Below are 15,232 nucleotides of genomic sequence, written 5' to 3' on the forward strand. Positions count from 1 at the left end.
GTGATGTGGCTTCCATAAATTAGCCTCTTGTGCCTTTCCAGCATCTGAGCTTGACCTTTCCTTTTGACTGTACATTGGAGTTCTTTCCCAGCTTTTCTGTATCTGCATCTTTCTCCACAGCTCATGAATCTGTTCAATACAATGACATACTTTTAATTTTACTCCTGTTATGGTACTTCTGAATTATTATATGCAGCGAGGAAAGATGTGTTCTAACTGATGGATTGATTATAGTAGTAGTTACAGCCAAAGCTCATCTGAAAGTGAACCCAGCAAAGAGCAGGCTGAGGTTGCCCCTCCTGCAGCCCACCATCTCGTTCCTGGGGGGACAGGAAGGGAGTTGAGGGATGTTTGTATAATTGGGCAACTCCTCCATCGTGCTATATTAGTGTCACCACATGAAGGCATCCCTCTCCAGCACCAGGAGGGATTAATAGAAGTTATATATAATCCCACCAGTTTTAAAAATATCTCCTGAGCTGAGTGAAATCATCTAGATATATCAAAAAGAGATAAAACATGTTATCATAGTATGTTGGTTAGGAACTTCAATTTTTTATGAGTTTGATGAGGTTTTTAATAGAATGCAAAAACCTACAGTGTTTCTCATAAGTTTTTGAGCTCCAACCCCTATCTCAAAGACCAAAACATGTTTTATACTGTAGTTCACATTCAGTTGACAAGTTTCATCTGTTTTAATTTCACATCTTCTCTTTATTGTGATATTATGATGGAGTTTGTTTTATATTTATTATTACTCTCATAGGTGCAGGAGAGGGGCACCTTCATGTGATGGCACTGATATTTTGAGTGGCTACACTGCTTGGTTAAGCAAGAATTTCAAAACTCCTTATCCCTTGAAAGGAGGATGTTGGATTGCTGAAGGAGGGCAACTGTAGCTTATAGTCCACCAGATGCACGTTCAGATGAGCCAACTGTTATACAATATAACCTTTTTAATCTAACTTGGTCCAAAATTGACATCTTGCCATCTTGAATACTGAGTTGTAACAGTAAATTATTACTAGAATATGATGCAGATTTTGAAGAAGTGCCATGGAAAGGCTGTAGAACCACAGTATTCTCTTATTTTTCTTATTTTGATGCTGATTTATGTGAAATGAACTGCAAAAGGACAAAAATCTGGGCCAAGTTAAGGTAAAAAGACTATTCTACTGCAGTGGAAGCTCCTAAATCGCGCGACCCTAAATAGCGGATTCATACACGGCAACATCATGCAGCAGTTTGCAGTATCAGTAGCGTGCGGAAATTACACAAGATTCACGAATGCAGCCGTAAAAGTGACGCTTTTAGGTCCGTCATGTAATATGCGCCATCATTACCTCAAGCCCACATGTCTAGCCAGGTGTAAACCAATCATAGTCAAGTATGGCAGTTACCAAACCAACAATATTCAAGCACAGCACATACTATGAGCCAATCACAGCACGTCCCTCCCATGCCAAGCATGAAGGATGTGCGTGCTTGACAGCCTGGTGTCTGGCTCAGTGCATTATCTCCTCTGCATTGTTAGCGTCGGGTTCCGGCGTGGTTTACGAGAAAATTTTTGTTTTCCCCCGTGTGCTTTCTCCGCCTGTCCATTGTTACCATGGCTGATTGTAACCTTCCTAAGCCCACAACTTCTTTGAGGAAGGGGAAGAAGAAGCCAACATTAACTTATACATAGAAGTTAGATGTAATAAGGAGGACTGAAGATGGTGAGAAGAAAGCCAAAGTTGCCCACCAATATGGACTTAACGAGGTAATTCTTTACTAGACAGACGCAGCGATTCCACCTATGTTATAACAAACTCATGATCTCAGCTTCTTAAGTTAAGTAATTGTGGTACATATGCAACAAAGGTAGTTAACTGTTGAATTGTGACTGCAAGAAGTGAGTGGAAAAAACAAAATATACTTATTTTGGGGTATTTAAGGAAGCAAGCAGGTTTCCAGTAGCAGGTGGCTGCATTGTTTACCAACCACTGCTCTGACTGGATGCATCAGCATATCACACAGTCTAAATCTTCATTTATAGCTTTCACAGGTAAGTTTATAAAAATGCCCAATAAATGTGGTAATCCAGGAATATTAACAAGTAACCTGTGAAAGACTCATTACAATAGAAAATATGGAAAGGCCGTGACCGTTTGGTAGACAGTTAAATTCAACGAATCAAAGACTCTTTCAATGACACGGAGGCTGCCAAGGGTGACAACAACGCTGCTCCCTTTGTCACCACACTTGACTTTGAGGAGTCCCTGAGAGGTTGATGAGAAGGAAGCAGCACAGAGGCAGCAGCAGAACACTCGCCCTGTGCTGAGAGGCTAGTCCGCCTCAAGCCTTAGAACCCCTCCCCCCTTCCCCCGTCCATTCAAGCAGTGTCATCAGCCAGAGTCAGGTAAGAATCTTACAATATTGTTCATTCCTATTAAATATGTTTTACCAATTTATTTTTCAGGTTGTTAGTGTTTGCTGGGGACCAGTTTGATGTAGCTTTGGGGGTAAGAGGGGCAACTTTTCTGAGATGACAGACCCATAAGTAATTTTCCTCATGAGATTAGTTATTTCTAACTCGCGAAATTCTCAAATCGCAGCGTGTGCTCAGTCCTATAAAGCCGTGATTTAGGAGATTCCACGGTACAGTATTTCTACAACTACTACTACTACTATTACTATTATTGCTACCCTTGGGACAGTTTTGCATATTGTAACTGTGAAAAGCCCTCTTATATTATAGGGCTTAATGAAGACCATCTCCATCTTTTTCTTAGTTCAAAATGGACTTTCCTAATCTGAATAACAATGTGTGACGGTAACAAGAGTGAAATATGAAAGCTGTCATGGCATTGAAAAGGTTAATTCTCACTCTGATCTTCATTGCTCTTCTTCTTTGTGTAGTGGTGCATCCATGTGTGTAGTTGGCGGGATGTGAGCACTGCGGCTTGTTGGAATATTGCTGCATTTTTTCTTTTTTTTATATAGTATGATTGGCCTGTCGATTTTTTTGTTGTTTTGCCTAAGCTTTTGACAGTTTTTTTTTTATATTGGTAGTAGTGTGTGTGTGTGTGTGTGTGTGTGTGTGTGTGTGTGTGTGTGTGTTTGTGTGTATGTGCATTGGTGTTTTGGGGGGAAATTTCTAAACATGTATACCACAGAATGAAAGAAAGAAGAAATAGCTCTTGAGAGGGAGAGAGAGAGAGAGAGAGATGTGTATGTGTGTACTGATAGTTGAGTTTGTATTGTGTAATAGTAATAGCTGTTGAATGCATGGTTCGTAATGTGTAATAATTTTGTGTTACTTTATACCATGCTGTGGATATTTTTAGTTACACAACCAAAATATTCAAATTATTCAGAATATTCAAGTTACTTTATACTTAACTCCTTTCAGACTAGCATTACATCCATAGAGACATATTTCCCAGGTAAAATGCTTTGTGGTGACTATCATCCACTCACTTGATGTAACGCTGCCTACTTCTTCCTTCACCTTTATCGTTCTGTGTCTTCCTTCCTCTCATCCTATTTCTCGCCATCATCCACTCACTTGGTATAGTGCTGCCTTCTTCTTCCTTCATCTTAATCGTCCTGTGTCTGCCTTCCTCTCATCCTATTTCTCACCATCATCCACTCACTTGATGTAGCACTGCCTACTTCTTCCTTCACCTTTATTATTCTTTTTCTGTGTCTGCCCTCCTCTCTTCCTATTTCTCACCATCATCTGCACACTTGATGTAGTGCTGCTTACGTCTTCCTTCACCTTTGTCATTGTTTTTCTGTCTGGCCTCAGCTCTTCCTATTTCTCCCATCTTTCCTGTGACTTTTTATTACTCATCTTTCCTTTTCAGGTGGCTTTACATTGAGTGACAAGCCAAATGGTTTCCTATAAGTCAGGAAACCATTTACAACGCTGGGTGGTAACCATATAACCATTTTTTTTTCATTCATTGCCAGACGCCATGTATCCCAAACGGGGTGGCCAAGGGCTTAGAGTTAATTGTTTTACAGGGAGGGGCACTAATCCTCCACCAACCCCACTTGACACGTAGGGAGAACGAGCCAACAGCATCTGGTGTTCCCAGGCGGTCACCCATCCAAGTACTAACCAGACCCAACGTTGCTTAACCCATATGTATTCCCTACGTATCAACAAGTGGGTTGGTGGAGGGTTAGTGCCCCTCCCCATAAAACAACTAATTCAAAGACAAACAGCCACCCCTTACAGGATCATGGCATCTGGCTGTAGATAGATAGACAGATAGAATTACTGTTGGTTTCAAAAGATAGGTTGAAAGAGGGTATATACTGTAAGTACAGATCCCAGCCATACAGAAGTGAAGAATGACATACACACCAATGACAGATTTTTTGTGTGTGAACTTTGTGGTTTTCTTACGTGTACTGCCCTTGGGGACACGGTGGCTCAGTGGTAGAGCATTGGAGTTGTGATCGGAGGATTGCGAGTTCAAGCCTCACCCGGGACTGCTGTGCTGGGAGTGGTAGCGCGCTTCTGTAACCTAGCGGGGCTATATGGCCATAGTTGCCTAGCTCGGGGATTAAGTCCTTTTTTTTTTTTTTTTAACGTGTACTGCCAGTTGATTTATGGTAGTCATGGGAACAGAGCCCCATCTGTGCAGTTACGTATTGGTTATTTTGTTTATTTATATGGGCAGCTCCACTACTTGGTTATGTCAGTACCACCACATGAAGGCATCCATCTCCAGCACCCGGATTCTGTCTATCTGTCTGTTGCCAGACGCCTTAATCCTGTAAGGGGTGGCCACAAACGTATCACCTCCATGTCATCCTGTCCCTTGCCATTTCACTGCCCTTCCCCTAACTTACACCCCCCTCTCTCATATGCCAGACTGCCAGATTATTATAATAATTCATTTACTGTAACACAGGGATGGCACACTTTCACCCACCCTTTTGTGTAACAGACAGATACCAGTATTGCTGTACATAGAAAACATAATATTTATCTTTATGGTAAATCAGTACTTAATCCCAAGGAAGTCAACGTTTATCCTGTACAAATATTTGATCAGGGTACAGTACTGTTTTTTGTTCATGTATTTGGTTGTTCTGGCACTGATACCCTTTGGTCTGGTGATGTGTTTTCTGTTTTATTTTCACTAATTTCAAGCAGTTTTATTTATCTTTTAAGAGACCAGAGAGATTACATATAGCCTTACTGACATCTTCAATACGAGTGATCATTCCTAAGTTGGGTAGAATCGTCAGGAAGTAGCAAGAATAAATTTATAAAGGTGTTATTGTAGTGAAGGAGTTAAAGCACCATAACTGGCTCACAGGAGATTGGTGGTGGTTGGGGGACCATTTGACCTGATATAGAATCCGAGAGGTGCCACTGAGGAGCCTTTACATGGTGGTGCACTTGTGGCATTCACCCAGGAGCCAAATGTCCTCATATTTCCTTGTGCCTCACTGTGGGGAAGGACCCTGGTGAGGCACTATCTGTCTCCCACAAGGGGGTGCCAGTTCCTTACATGGTGTATGTGAATGGTGAATGAAGAATACGTGAGGTAGAGTCAAAGGTTATTCTCGACTAGTTTTGCTGTAAAGCGTCTTAAGTTTCCCCTGGTGAAACTGTACAGGGACACTGTTCAGGAATAAACCCTGACTCTAACTTGTGTATTCTTCATCCACCATTCACCAACCTGTCATAGTGTCACATGATGGTGTATGTCCATTACTGTAGCTGCCTGACCACAGAAGTAGTTGCATACCTCTGGTCAGTGAGTCTGCTGACCAGACAGACTGGTGCTAAGCAACAACAAAAACAGCAACCACAAATGCAAAGAAAGAGGTGCTGTAACTCCCCTGTCTGTTTGAAAAGCAAATGAAAGTGTGCTAGCACTGCATAAACATGGAGCTCTCCAGCATTCACCCAGCTGACTTGTATATTATTCAGACCAATCTCCATGGCCTTTAATATTGTGTTACAATAGGTCTCCGCAATGTTCCACTTTCTGTTGTGTGTATTATAATGGAGTTTTCTCATTCCAGTACTTAGCCTTTTTGTGTTGTTTCCTCACTATTTGTTTATGAGTCAGACATTCTTTAGACAGACTCTGTTCTTTTAGTGATATTTCTTTTATGACAGACTCACAGATTTAAGATCATCTTCCAAAAGAGCCAACATATTTGTACAAAGTTGGTGTTGCTGAGTAACCCCAGTCTATCTGGCTGATAGACCTGTCAACTGCAGGCAAGCAACCACCCTTGTAGGACCGTTTCGTGCAGTAAACCACGTGCCCGTGAAGTTGACAGTGTCCTGCCACAGTCAGGTGTGGAGAAGAGTGTGGAAGTTGGGTTCCTGGATGGATGCTGCAATTGTGTCTCTCCACCCAGTCAGCAGAGGCACTGTAGTGGGTTCCATATCACCCTGTTATTCGGTTATATGATTACCAATCAATGTTGTACACGGTTTCCTGGGTTATAGGAAGTATTGCGCTTGTCACTGTTGGAAAGAAAGTAATAACAAGTGACAGGAAGGATGGGGGAAGTAAGAAGTGAGGATGGCAGACACAGAAAAAGAATGATAAAGTTTGGCACAAGCAGTAGGCTTCTTGGTCACCTGAAAGCCTCTGGCCCCCACTTTGGCTGGCTTTGAAATTTAAAAAAAGCTAGTGACTGCATTGTCTGCTTTTGACAAATATGTTGTAGTTGTAGCACCTCTCCCAGTGACATTATGGCAGGCTGAGATGGTGGTCAAGGGTGGTTGAAGCTGCACATTCTAAATTGCCTCTGGTGTAATGCACTGTATGTGTGCCAAGACATGGTTGATTATGAAATATGGGTAAGACATAAGTCAAGGAGTATAATGCCCACAGGCTTTTGCTGTATTGTAATGTACTGTACACAGCCTAGGTAAGATGTTATTGAAAAAAAAGAAACTAGCTGTACTCATTTTTCATCACCCATCTTAAAAATGAGAGAGAGAGAGAGAGTACTGTATAGTGAATGAAATGCTGACCCCACATCCCATATTAAGACAATGGCTGAATGGGTAGCAGTGGTAAGAGAGGATGTGAGCAAACTTTTAATTATTATTTTTGTCTGTTGAACAATTATAATATTTGACTTGTGTTCCTGAAGATTTTTTTTCCATTGTGTCTTGAATGCTGTACTAATTTTTGCTGTGAATGTTGTGACAGATTTGAAGTATGATTTAGTGAGTATAATAACATTTTTGAAATTATAAAACATGTATTGGTTTGGTTTTTGTGCTTGAAGTGAGTAATCGAAATCAGCATGACCATTTAAACTAACCTAACATAATATTATTTTCTATGTTTCTGTTTCACATGCAAATTCTTTCTGTGACTTTAAAATTTCTCTCCTTAGTTTGTAATTGTTTATGACCAGTAAATTGTAAACATTAGTAAATTGTAGATACTGTTTATAACCAGTAAATTGAAAACATTAGTAAATGGTTAATATTAATTGTTTATAACCAGTAAATTATAAACATTAGTAAATTGTAAACATTAGTAAATTGTAGATACTGTTTATAACCAGTAAATTGAAAACATTAGTTAATGGTTAATATTAATTGTTTATAACCAGTAAATTATAAACATTAGTAAATTGTAAACATTAGTAAATTGTAGATACTGTTTATAACCAGTAAATTGAAAACATTAGTTAATGGTTAATATTAATTGTTTATAACCAGTAAATTATAAACATTAGTAAATTGTAAACATCATATATTCCTTTAGCATCAGAGAAAATAATTTAAAGATGTGTTCAGTTTTATGTCTTGTTTATTTCTTTCTTCTGACTTCTCTCTCTGACTTTTTAAATATTTCTCTCTTTTATTTTGGTAATTGTTTAAGGCCAGTACATTGTAAGTCAAATATATTACATCAGCATGAGAGAAAATGGTGAAAGGGAGCTTATTACCATTTCCTCTCTCTCTCTCTCTCTCTCTTTTTTTTTTCCTTCACTATAAAATCTCTTCTTTTTTTCTCTCTGTCTCTCTTTTGAAATCTTTTTATTTTTCTCCTTTCTTGGTGACTTCTGTTTGAGAATGCCTTTTGTTTGTTTTTTTTTTCCCAACCATCCATCCATTATCCAATCCTGTGTTGCCTCATGAGGAGTGTAGTAGCCCGAGGCTAGACAAGTTGGTCCTGACATTTTAGATGAGAGTGACCAGCCTCACTCATCCTTCAGTGGCATTACGTGAACAGTAAACCCCAACCATCACTTGGATATAAACCTACACCGGCTTAATCTGATTGGACTGCCTTAATTACCCACTAAACCACCAGACACCATAATTTGGTTATATGGTTACCACCCAGCATAGTAAATGGTTTCCTGGTGTACAGGAAACCATTTGGCTTGTCACTCAGTGTAGAGTCACCCACAGGCAGAAGGAAGAGGAAAGAATGAAGGAAAGAAAGACAGAAGAGGGAGTGTAAAGTCACCCACAGGCAGAAGGAAGAAGAAAGAATGAAGGAAAGAAAGACAGAAGAGGGAGTGTAAAGTGACCCACAGGCAGAAGGAAGAGGAAAGAATGAAAGAAAGAAAGACAGAAGAGGGAGTGTAAAGTCACCCACAGGCAGAAGGAAGAGGAAAGAATGAAGGAAAGAAAGACAGAAGAGGGAGTGTAAAGTCACCCACAGGCAGAAGGAAGAAGAAAGAATGAAGGAAAGAAAGACAGAAGAGGAAGGATGGAAGAGAGGAAAGCTTTGTTTTAAAATCTCATTTTTTTGTTTTTTCTCACATGAAACCTCTGTCTTCTTCTTCATTTTCTTCCTTGGGGATTTCTTTTTGACAATGCCTTTTTTTTTCTTTTTGTTTTTCTGCTCCTCTCTTATTATAATTTTTTCACAGTTCCTGCATCTTAGTTCTTCATGCTGGTTCACGTGTTATTCATCCTGTTGTTCTTTTGACCCTAGGCTCCCTGAACATGAACCCAGTGGACTGCAGGCTGAAGTTCCCCTCTCCTGCGGTCCACCATCCTCTTTTCAGGAGATAGGGAGGGAGTTGAGGGACGTTTGTATAACCAGGCAGTGGATCCGACCAGTTATATCAGTGCCACCACATGAAGGCTGTCTCTCTCTCTCTCTCTCTCTCTCTCTCTCTCTCTCTCTCTCTCATTATTTTTTATTTTTATTTCTACCTTTGCATACATACATACATACAGACAGACATAAATACATTCCTACTGTACATGCATACAGATAGACACAAATACCTACCTACCTACCTACTGACATACATAAATACATACATACATACATACATATATATATATACATACATACATACATATATACATACATACATACTGTGAACAATTAATTGATTTTAAATTTTTGGAGGGCAGCAGTTGGTCACTCTTGCCATGACAGGACTAATTTTGCCCCTACACTCCTGACAGGGTAGAAGAAGATTGATAGATAGATTAATTGCTGGATAGATAGATAGATATGATAAATAGATGGATAGATAGATAGATATGATAAATAGATGGATAGATAGATAGATAAATAGATGGATAAAGAGGTATGATAGATAGATATAATAGATATAGATATTTTCATTAGTCTTGCCCCAGATTCCTATGCTCCTGATGGGATAGTAAAGGATTGTATGATAGGTAGATATATAGATAGATAGATAAATATAACTAAATAGACACTGGTAGATAGATAGATAGATATAATAGCTAAATAGACAGGTAGATATATACAGTAGGTAGATAGATAAATAGATAGATATGATAGCTAAATAGACACAGGTAGATATATTGGTAGATAGATAGATATGATAGCTAAATAGACACTGGTAGATATATAGGTAGATAGATAGATATGATAGCTAAATAGATGCAGGTATATAGGTAGATAGATAGATGTGATAGCTAAATAGACAGGTAGATATATAGATAGATAGATAGATAGATATGTATGATAGATAAATAGACCTGTATGAGATAGATGGAAAGATAGATATTTTCCTCATTTAACTTATCATTATTTGTGGACAGGAGTGGCAGTAACCCCGACACAAGTGGGTCAGGCGTGGGGGGTGGGGTGTCTACCTCCCCCTCCCCCTCCCAGTCCTCCCCCTCCCCTGCCACTTCCTCCCCCTCCCCCGCCCCCACCATCTCCGACACTTCCACCGACACCCCTCGACGCAAGAAGACTCCGGCGCCGCTTGTAAGAGAGAGGTGTGTATGCGCAAGATTTTATTATGAGTACGACAGTAGGCTTCTTAATGCTTATTCGTTAGCACCTTATTCTGTACAGTACACCTTAGCATCCTTGTTCTGTTCTGTTTGTTCATTTCATTTATAAAGACTCCAACATGCCTTGATCACTTATTGGCCGTACACCACACTGCTTGATCGTTATTCCGCACAGCACACCTTAGCATCCTTATCTTGTTTCACGCATTCCTTCGTTTAGCTTATATAGGCTCCAACACGCTTCCCTTGGTCACTTAATGCCAACTTTCCACACCATTTGACTCTGGCAGCCTCCCTATTCATTTGCTGGTCACGCTCAGACCTTGTCCCAGCTCTTTATCAGGCCTCCTTTTACGACCTTACCCCCGACATTCGCACTTCTCACTTTCCGCATCGGATTGTTATCTTTCATCCTCTTCATATGCCCAAGCCATCTCAGTCTACCCCACCTCATCACAGCACAAGTACACTCCAGTCCCATCCTCCTTCTCAACTCTCCGGTCATGCTTAGAATAATGATTTAACACAGATCTTCCCCCTGTGTAGGTTCTAGTGACTTGATAATATTCCTTGATGGTCCAGATTATAATGATGTACTACACATCTCAAGTATAGTTTCCATTGCATTAATAATATTCCAAGTCTGTCAAAATAATAATGATTTAATACAGATCTTCCTCCCATGCAGATTCCAGTGCATAAATGATATTCAGATGTGCTCATAATAATACTGCATTAACACACATTTCCTGTATAGTCACCAGTGCATTAATAAAATCCAGAGATACCCAAAATAAGAATGATTTAACCTCCTACATAGATTTCAGTGTGTTGATGAGATTTAGAGGTGCTTAGAGTAATGAAGAGTTGAGAGGAAGGTTTGGACTGGAATATATTGGTGCTGTGATGAGGAGGGCAGAGTGAGATGGTTTGGGCATGTTGAGAGGATGGAGAGTGACAGTAGGGTGCAGAAGGTGAATAGTGTGAATTTTGGGGGTAGGGTTGTGAGAGGCAGACCAAAAAAGTCCTGGAACAAGGTCATAGAGTGTGACCTCAGTGATAAGGGACTAAATAGGGAGGCTACCAGAGACTGATCAATGTGGAGAGCTGCCATTAGGTGATCAAAGCCAAGGTTTGCAAGGATGTTGGAGCCATTGTGAATTATGTGAAATGAAAGACTGACTAAGAGGGTGTATGTAGGTGAGGTGGAGGGAGGGAGAGGGAGAGGTAGACCGAGGATGAGGTGGAGGGATGAAGTTGAGAGGTATATGAGGGAGGGGGGGGTGAGTTGGGGGGAGGGTAGTCAAATGGTGGGTGACAGAGCGACTTGGAGGCGTTTTGTCTGCGGCCACCCTTTGTGGGATTAGGGCGTCGGGCTATAGATAGATAGATAGATAAAATACACATCTCCTGTATAGGTTTCAGTGCCTTCATAAGATCCAGAGGTACACAGACTAATACTGGTTTTCCCCACATTTCCTCCCATACAGGTTCCGGTGTATCGTGCCCTACCCACCCAACAGCGAGTATGAGTTGGAGCTTCAGTTAGGGGACATCATCTATGTGCACAAGAAGCGGGAGGACGGGTGGTACAAGGGGACCCACCAACGCACCGGACGCACGGGACTCTTTCCTGCCAGCTTTGTCGATTCATGTTGAGCCGCAGCTGCTCCTAGGGGATCCCTGCCCACACCTTCCTGGCCTCAGATCCACAAATGTACCACAAACACCCTGAGGTAACTGAGATTTATTTACCAGGAAGGGTTAGAACAGGGGAGTGCTGGATCTTCCCATATCTCTTGTACCTCCTATGAATCAAAATCACAAATGTAACTTCCTATACTAACTGTGACTTGTCTAGATATTAAGGACAAGAACAGGTGAGTATAAAAGCTTCCCATGTCTGTTGTTCTTCCTGCAAATCAGAATCACATATACAAAGATGAACTCCTGCTGATTTGTTTACCAGGAAAGACAAGGACAGAGGAGGGCAGAAACTTAACATATCCCTTGTACTTCCTGCAAATCAGAATCACACACAATCAACTCCCAGTGATATGATTTCCCAGGAAGGACAAGACCAGGGGAATGCAGGAGCTCCCCAGGTCTCCCGTACTTCCTGCAGTTTAAAATCTGAGTTACAAGAGGGAATAATTATAAGTTCATTTGTGGATCCCGGCCCTGTCTCACTTCACGTTTTTAGCCAGTATTCTTGTCAATTGAAGAGTCTTTTTTGCACCTCTTTCACGACAGTTTATATTTCGTATTATATTTTTACAGTTTGCATTCCCTTTTATGTTGTCGTTATTATTATTATTATTATTATTTATTTTTATTTTATTTTTTTTTTACCTCTTCAATCCACTGGCATCTTGTTCAGTTTGTTCTTGCTTCCACGTGATGATATTTTAAACCTTGAATTAACTGCCATAGTGGAAGGGTGGAATGGAGATTGATTCAAACCCATTCACTGTACGAGGTTATCCCCAGTTAACTATACCTGTCTGAAAATAGCGAAAATTGCCCGAAGCGAAAATTGCCCAGAATGAAAATTGCCCGGAGCGAAAATTGCCCAGAATGAAAATTGCCCAGAGCGAAAATTGCCCAGAGTGAAAATTGCCCGGAGCGAAAATTGCCCAGAATGAAAATTGCCCGAAGCGAAAATTGCCCAGAATGAAAATTGCCCAGAGCGAAAATTGCCCAGAGTGAAAATTGCCCGGAGCGAAAATTGCCCGGAGCGAAAATTGCCCGGAGCGAAAATTGCCCGGAGCGAAAATTGCCCGGAGCGAAAATTGCCCAGAGCGAAAATTGCCCAGAGTGAAATCCGATTGAAAAGCATGTTCTTCCTGGGGTTAATCAGTCAGTATAATATAATAATGTTTAGTGTGTCAGATGGTGAAATAAACAGCTTAGAAATAGGTGCTAAGAAGCCTTGTCATGCGATGAGAATGTAGGATCGTATTTGCCTTGCGAGGAGTTAAAAGAGGTGGTGAGCAGGTCTGCGTGGCTAGCCTGACGTGCACAGCTCCTTCCAGGCATCAGCTTACAGTGGTTCTTTCCTGTCCTCTCATCTCGGTTCATGTTACTTTCCCGTCTCTGCTTCTGGTGTTAATTTCCCTCCTTTTCTCTCAGCTCACAGTCCTTTCCCTCATCTCATCTGAGCTCACATTACTTTCCCTCTTCTGGGCTCACATACTTTTTCTCTTCTCATCTGGGCTCATGGTACTTTCCCTTATCTAGGCTCACATTACTTTCCCTCATCTAGGCTCACATTACTTTCCCTCATCTATGCTCACGTTACTTTCCCTCGTCTCATCTGGGCTCATGTTACTTTCCCCTCTTCTCATATGAGCTCATCTCTATTTCCCCTTTGCTTTTGGCTCATGATATAATTTTTCCACCAACTTCAGCGATATTATTCCAGAACAATTTTGTGATTCAGACTTCATATTGATTTGCTGTTCCTGTTATATCATCTTACAACAACTCATTCCCTTCTTTCTTTCTGGGATGACAACACTTCTTCAGCTTCACCTATATTATCCCTGAACAGTTATGTGATGCAAACTTCGTACAGTAAAAGTCCTCCAATCCAACCACCAATAATTCAAATATCCCATTACTCCTAATTTTTCAAGGTGATTTTTTTCCCGAATTTTTCTGGGCTTTATCTAAGGATTTATCTGGCTTGGACTGGCCCTTGGACTTGGGTGTACCTGCCTGGAACTATTCACCTACACTTCTGTGCATTTCCGGTGAGTAAAACAATAACTCCTACCATTTTAAGTGTTTATTTAATGATCATGTACACCCACCAAAAAAATCATCATTACCTCTGGGTGCGATGAACTCTGAAATGATTTGTCAAAGTGAAACTGTGTTCATTTGGGACTGGCAGTAGTTCGGAACCCCTGGTCCTTATGTCATATTGTATCACACGACAAGGGTAACGAATATTTATTTTGTGGGTGTAAATATTTCCAGTGTTTTCAAAGGTCCCTCCCAATAGTCCAAGAAAACCATTAGTGCGAAAGACTCTCAGTTCCCTGCCATTTGGATTACAGGACATTTACTGTATATGGTTTTCTTTTGCATTTTTACATCTTGCAAAAACCTCATTTTTTTTTTTTTTAGCCTCTTTATTCATGTCACGTCATTCTATTGCCAAAATTCTGAGTGGTTATGTGATGCCGATGATACTGTATTAATTTGCTTATACTTCTATTGCCTCTTTCTCTGTAGCTTTCAATGCCATATGATTTTGACTTCACTCTTTGTTTTTGGGTGGAGCTGAGCATGCATATTGTTGATCTACACCAGTAATATTCAAGTACAGACTGTTTTTTTTGTCATTATGCTCCAGCCAGCCTTTGCTTAATGTATAATGATCTGTAAGCCTCTCTCTCGCTCTCTTTCTCTGTCTTCGTGCTAAGATTTTTGCTATATACAGGCATTTACTTAACTAGCTGACCCTGCTTTGGTTCCAGTCAAGCTCAAACTGACATGCCAAACCAATATCACTACTTATTAATCTCAGACTCCACTCCAGGGCCCCAGAATCTGATCAAAACCTCGTGTGGGATTCGTTCTTGAAGCCCCTTAGTGACATCTCATTAGCGTCTTTGTTTTTTACCCCTACAGGATGTAATATATGCTGTTATTTCCTTGTTTTCTGGGGTTTCTAGTGAGTGTCCTTTTTATCAGCATGGATTTGTTTGTAGGTGGGTGACGTAAGGAATATCAGCGTACTCTCTGTCGTTGCCGAGAGCAGCCAAGACTCCTGTGATATATAGGAACTTGGTTTGAGGTGTAAAGTATTGACATTGTTATTTTTGCAACTGTACCTTGATATATATTTATTGATATATGTATGTATTTATGTATGAATGAATGTAAGTAGGTAAATGTGTTTGAGTGCACATGCATAGACATGAACATTTAGAAGTAGCAAAAATAACACACACACTGAAGTGACCAATCTGTTGGAAGTAACTTATT

The 15,232-nt window shown here is 40.5% G+C and overlaps 1 protein-coding gene across 1 annotated transcript in view; it reads left to right on the forward strand.

The window, feature by feature from the left end:
* POSH (SH3 domain containing ring finger posh) overlaps positions 1 to 11,893 on the forward strand; it is a 44,397-nt gene extending 32,504 nt beyond the window's left edge. The window contains exons 17-18 of the mRNA XM_080280099.1: positions 10,034 to 10,216; positions 11,725 to 11,893. Of these exons, the coding sequence (XP_080136225.1) occupies positions 10,034 to 10,216; positions 11,725 to 11,893 (352 nt within the window). The remainder of the gene's footprint in view (positions 1 to 10,033; positions 10,217 to 11,724) is intronic.
* The last annotated feature ends 3,339 nt before the right edge of the window (positions 11,894 to 15,232 follow it).

Source organism: Coenobita brevimanus, chromosome 83 (genome assembly GCF_032717465.1).
Source record: "Coenobita brevimanus isolate Jiangsu-jjx chromosome 83, ASM3271746v2, whole genome shotgun sequence".
Taxonomy (NCBI): Eukaryota; Metazoa; Arthropoda; class Malacostraca; order Decapoda; family Coenobitidae; genus Coenobita; species Coenobita brevimanus.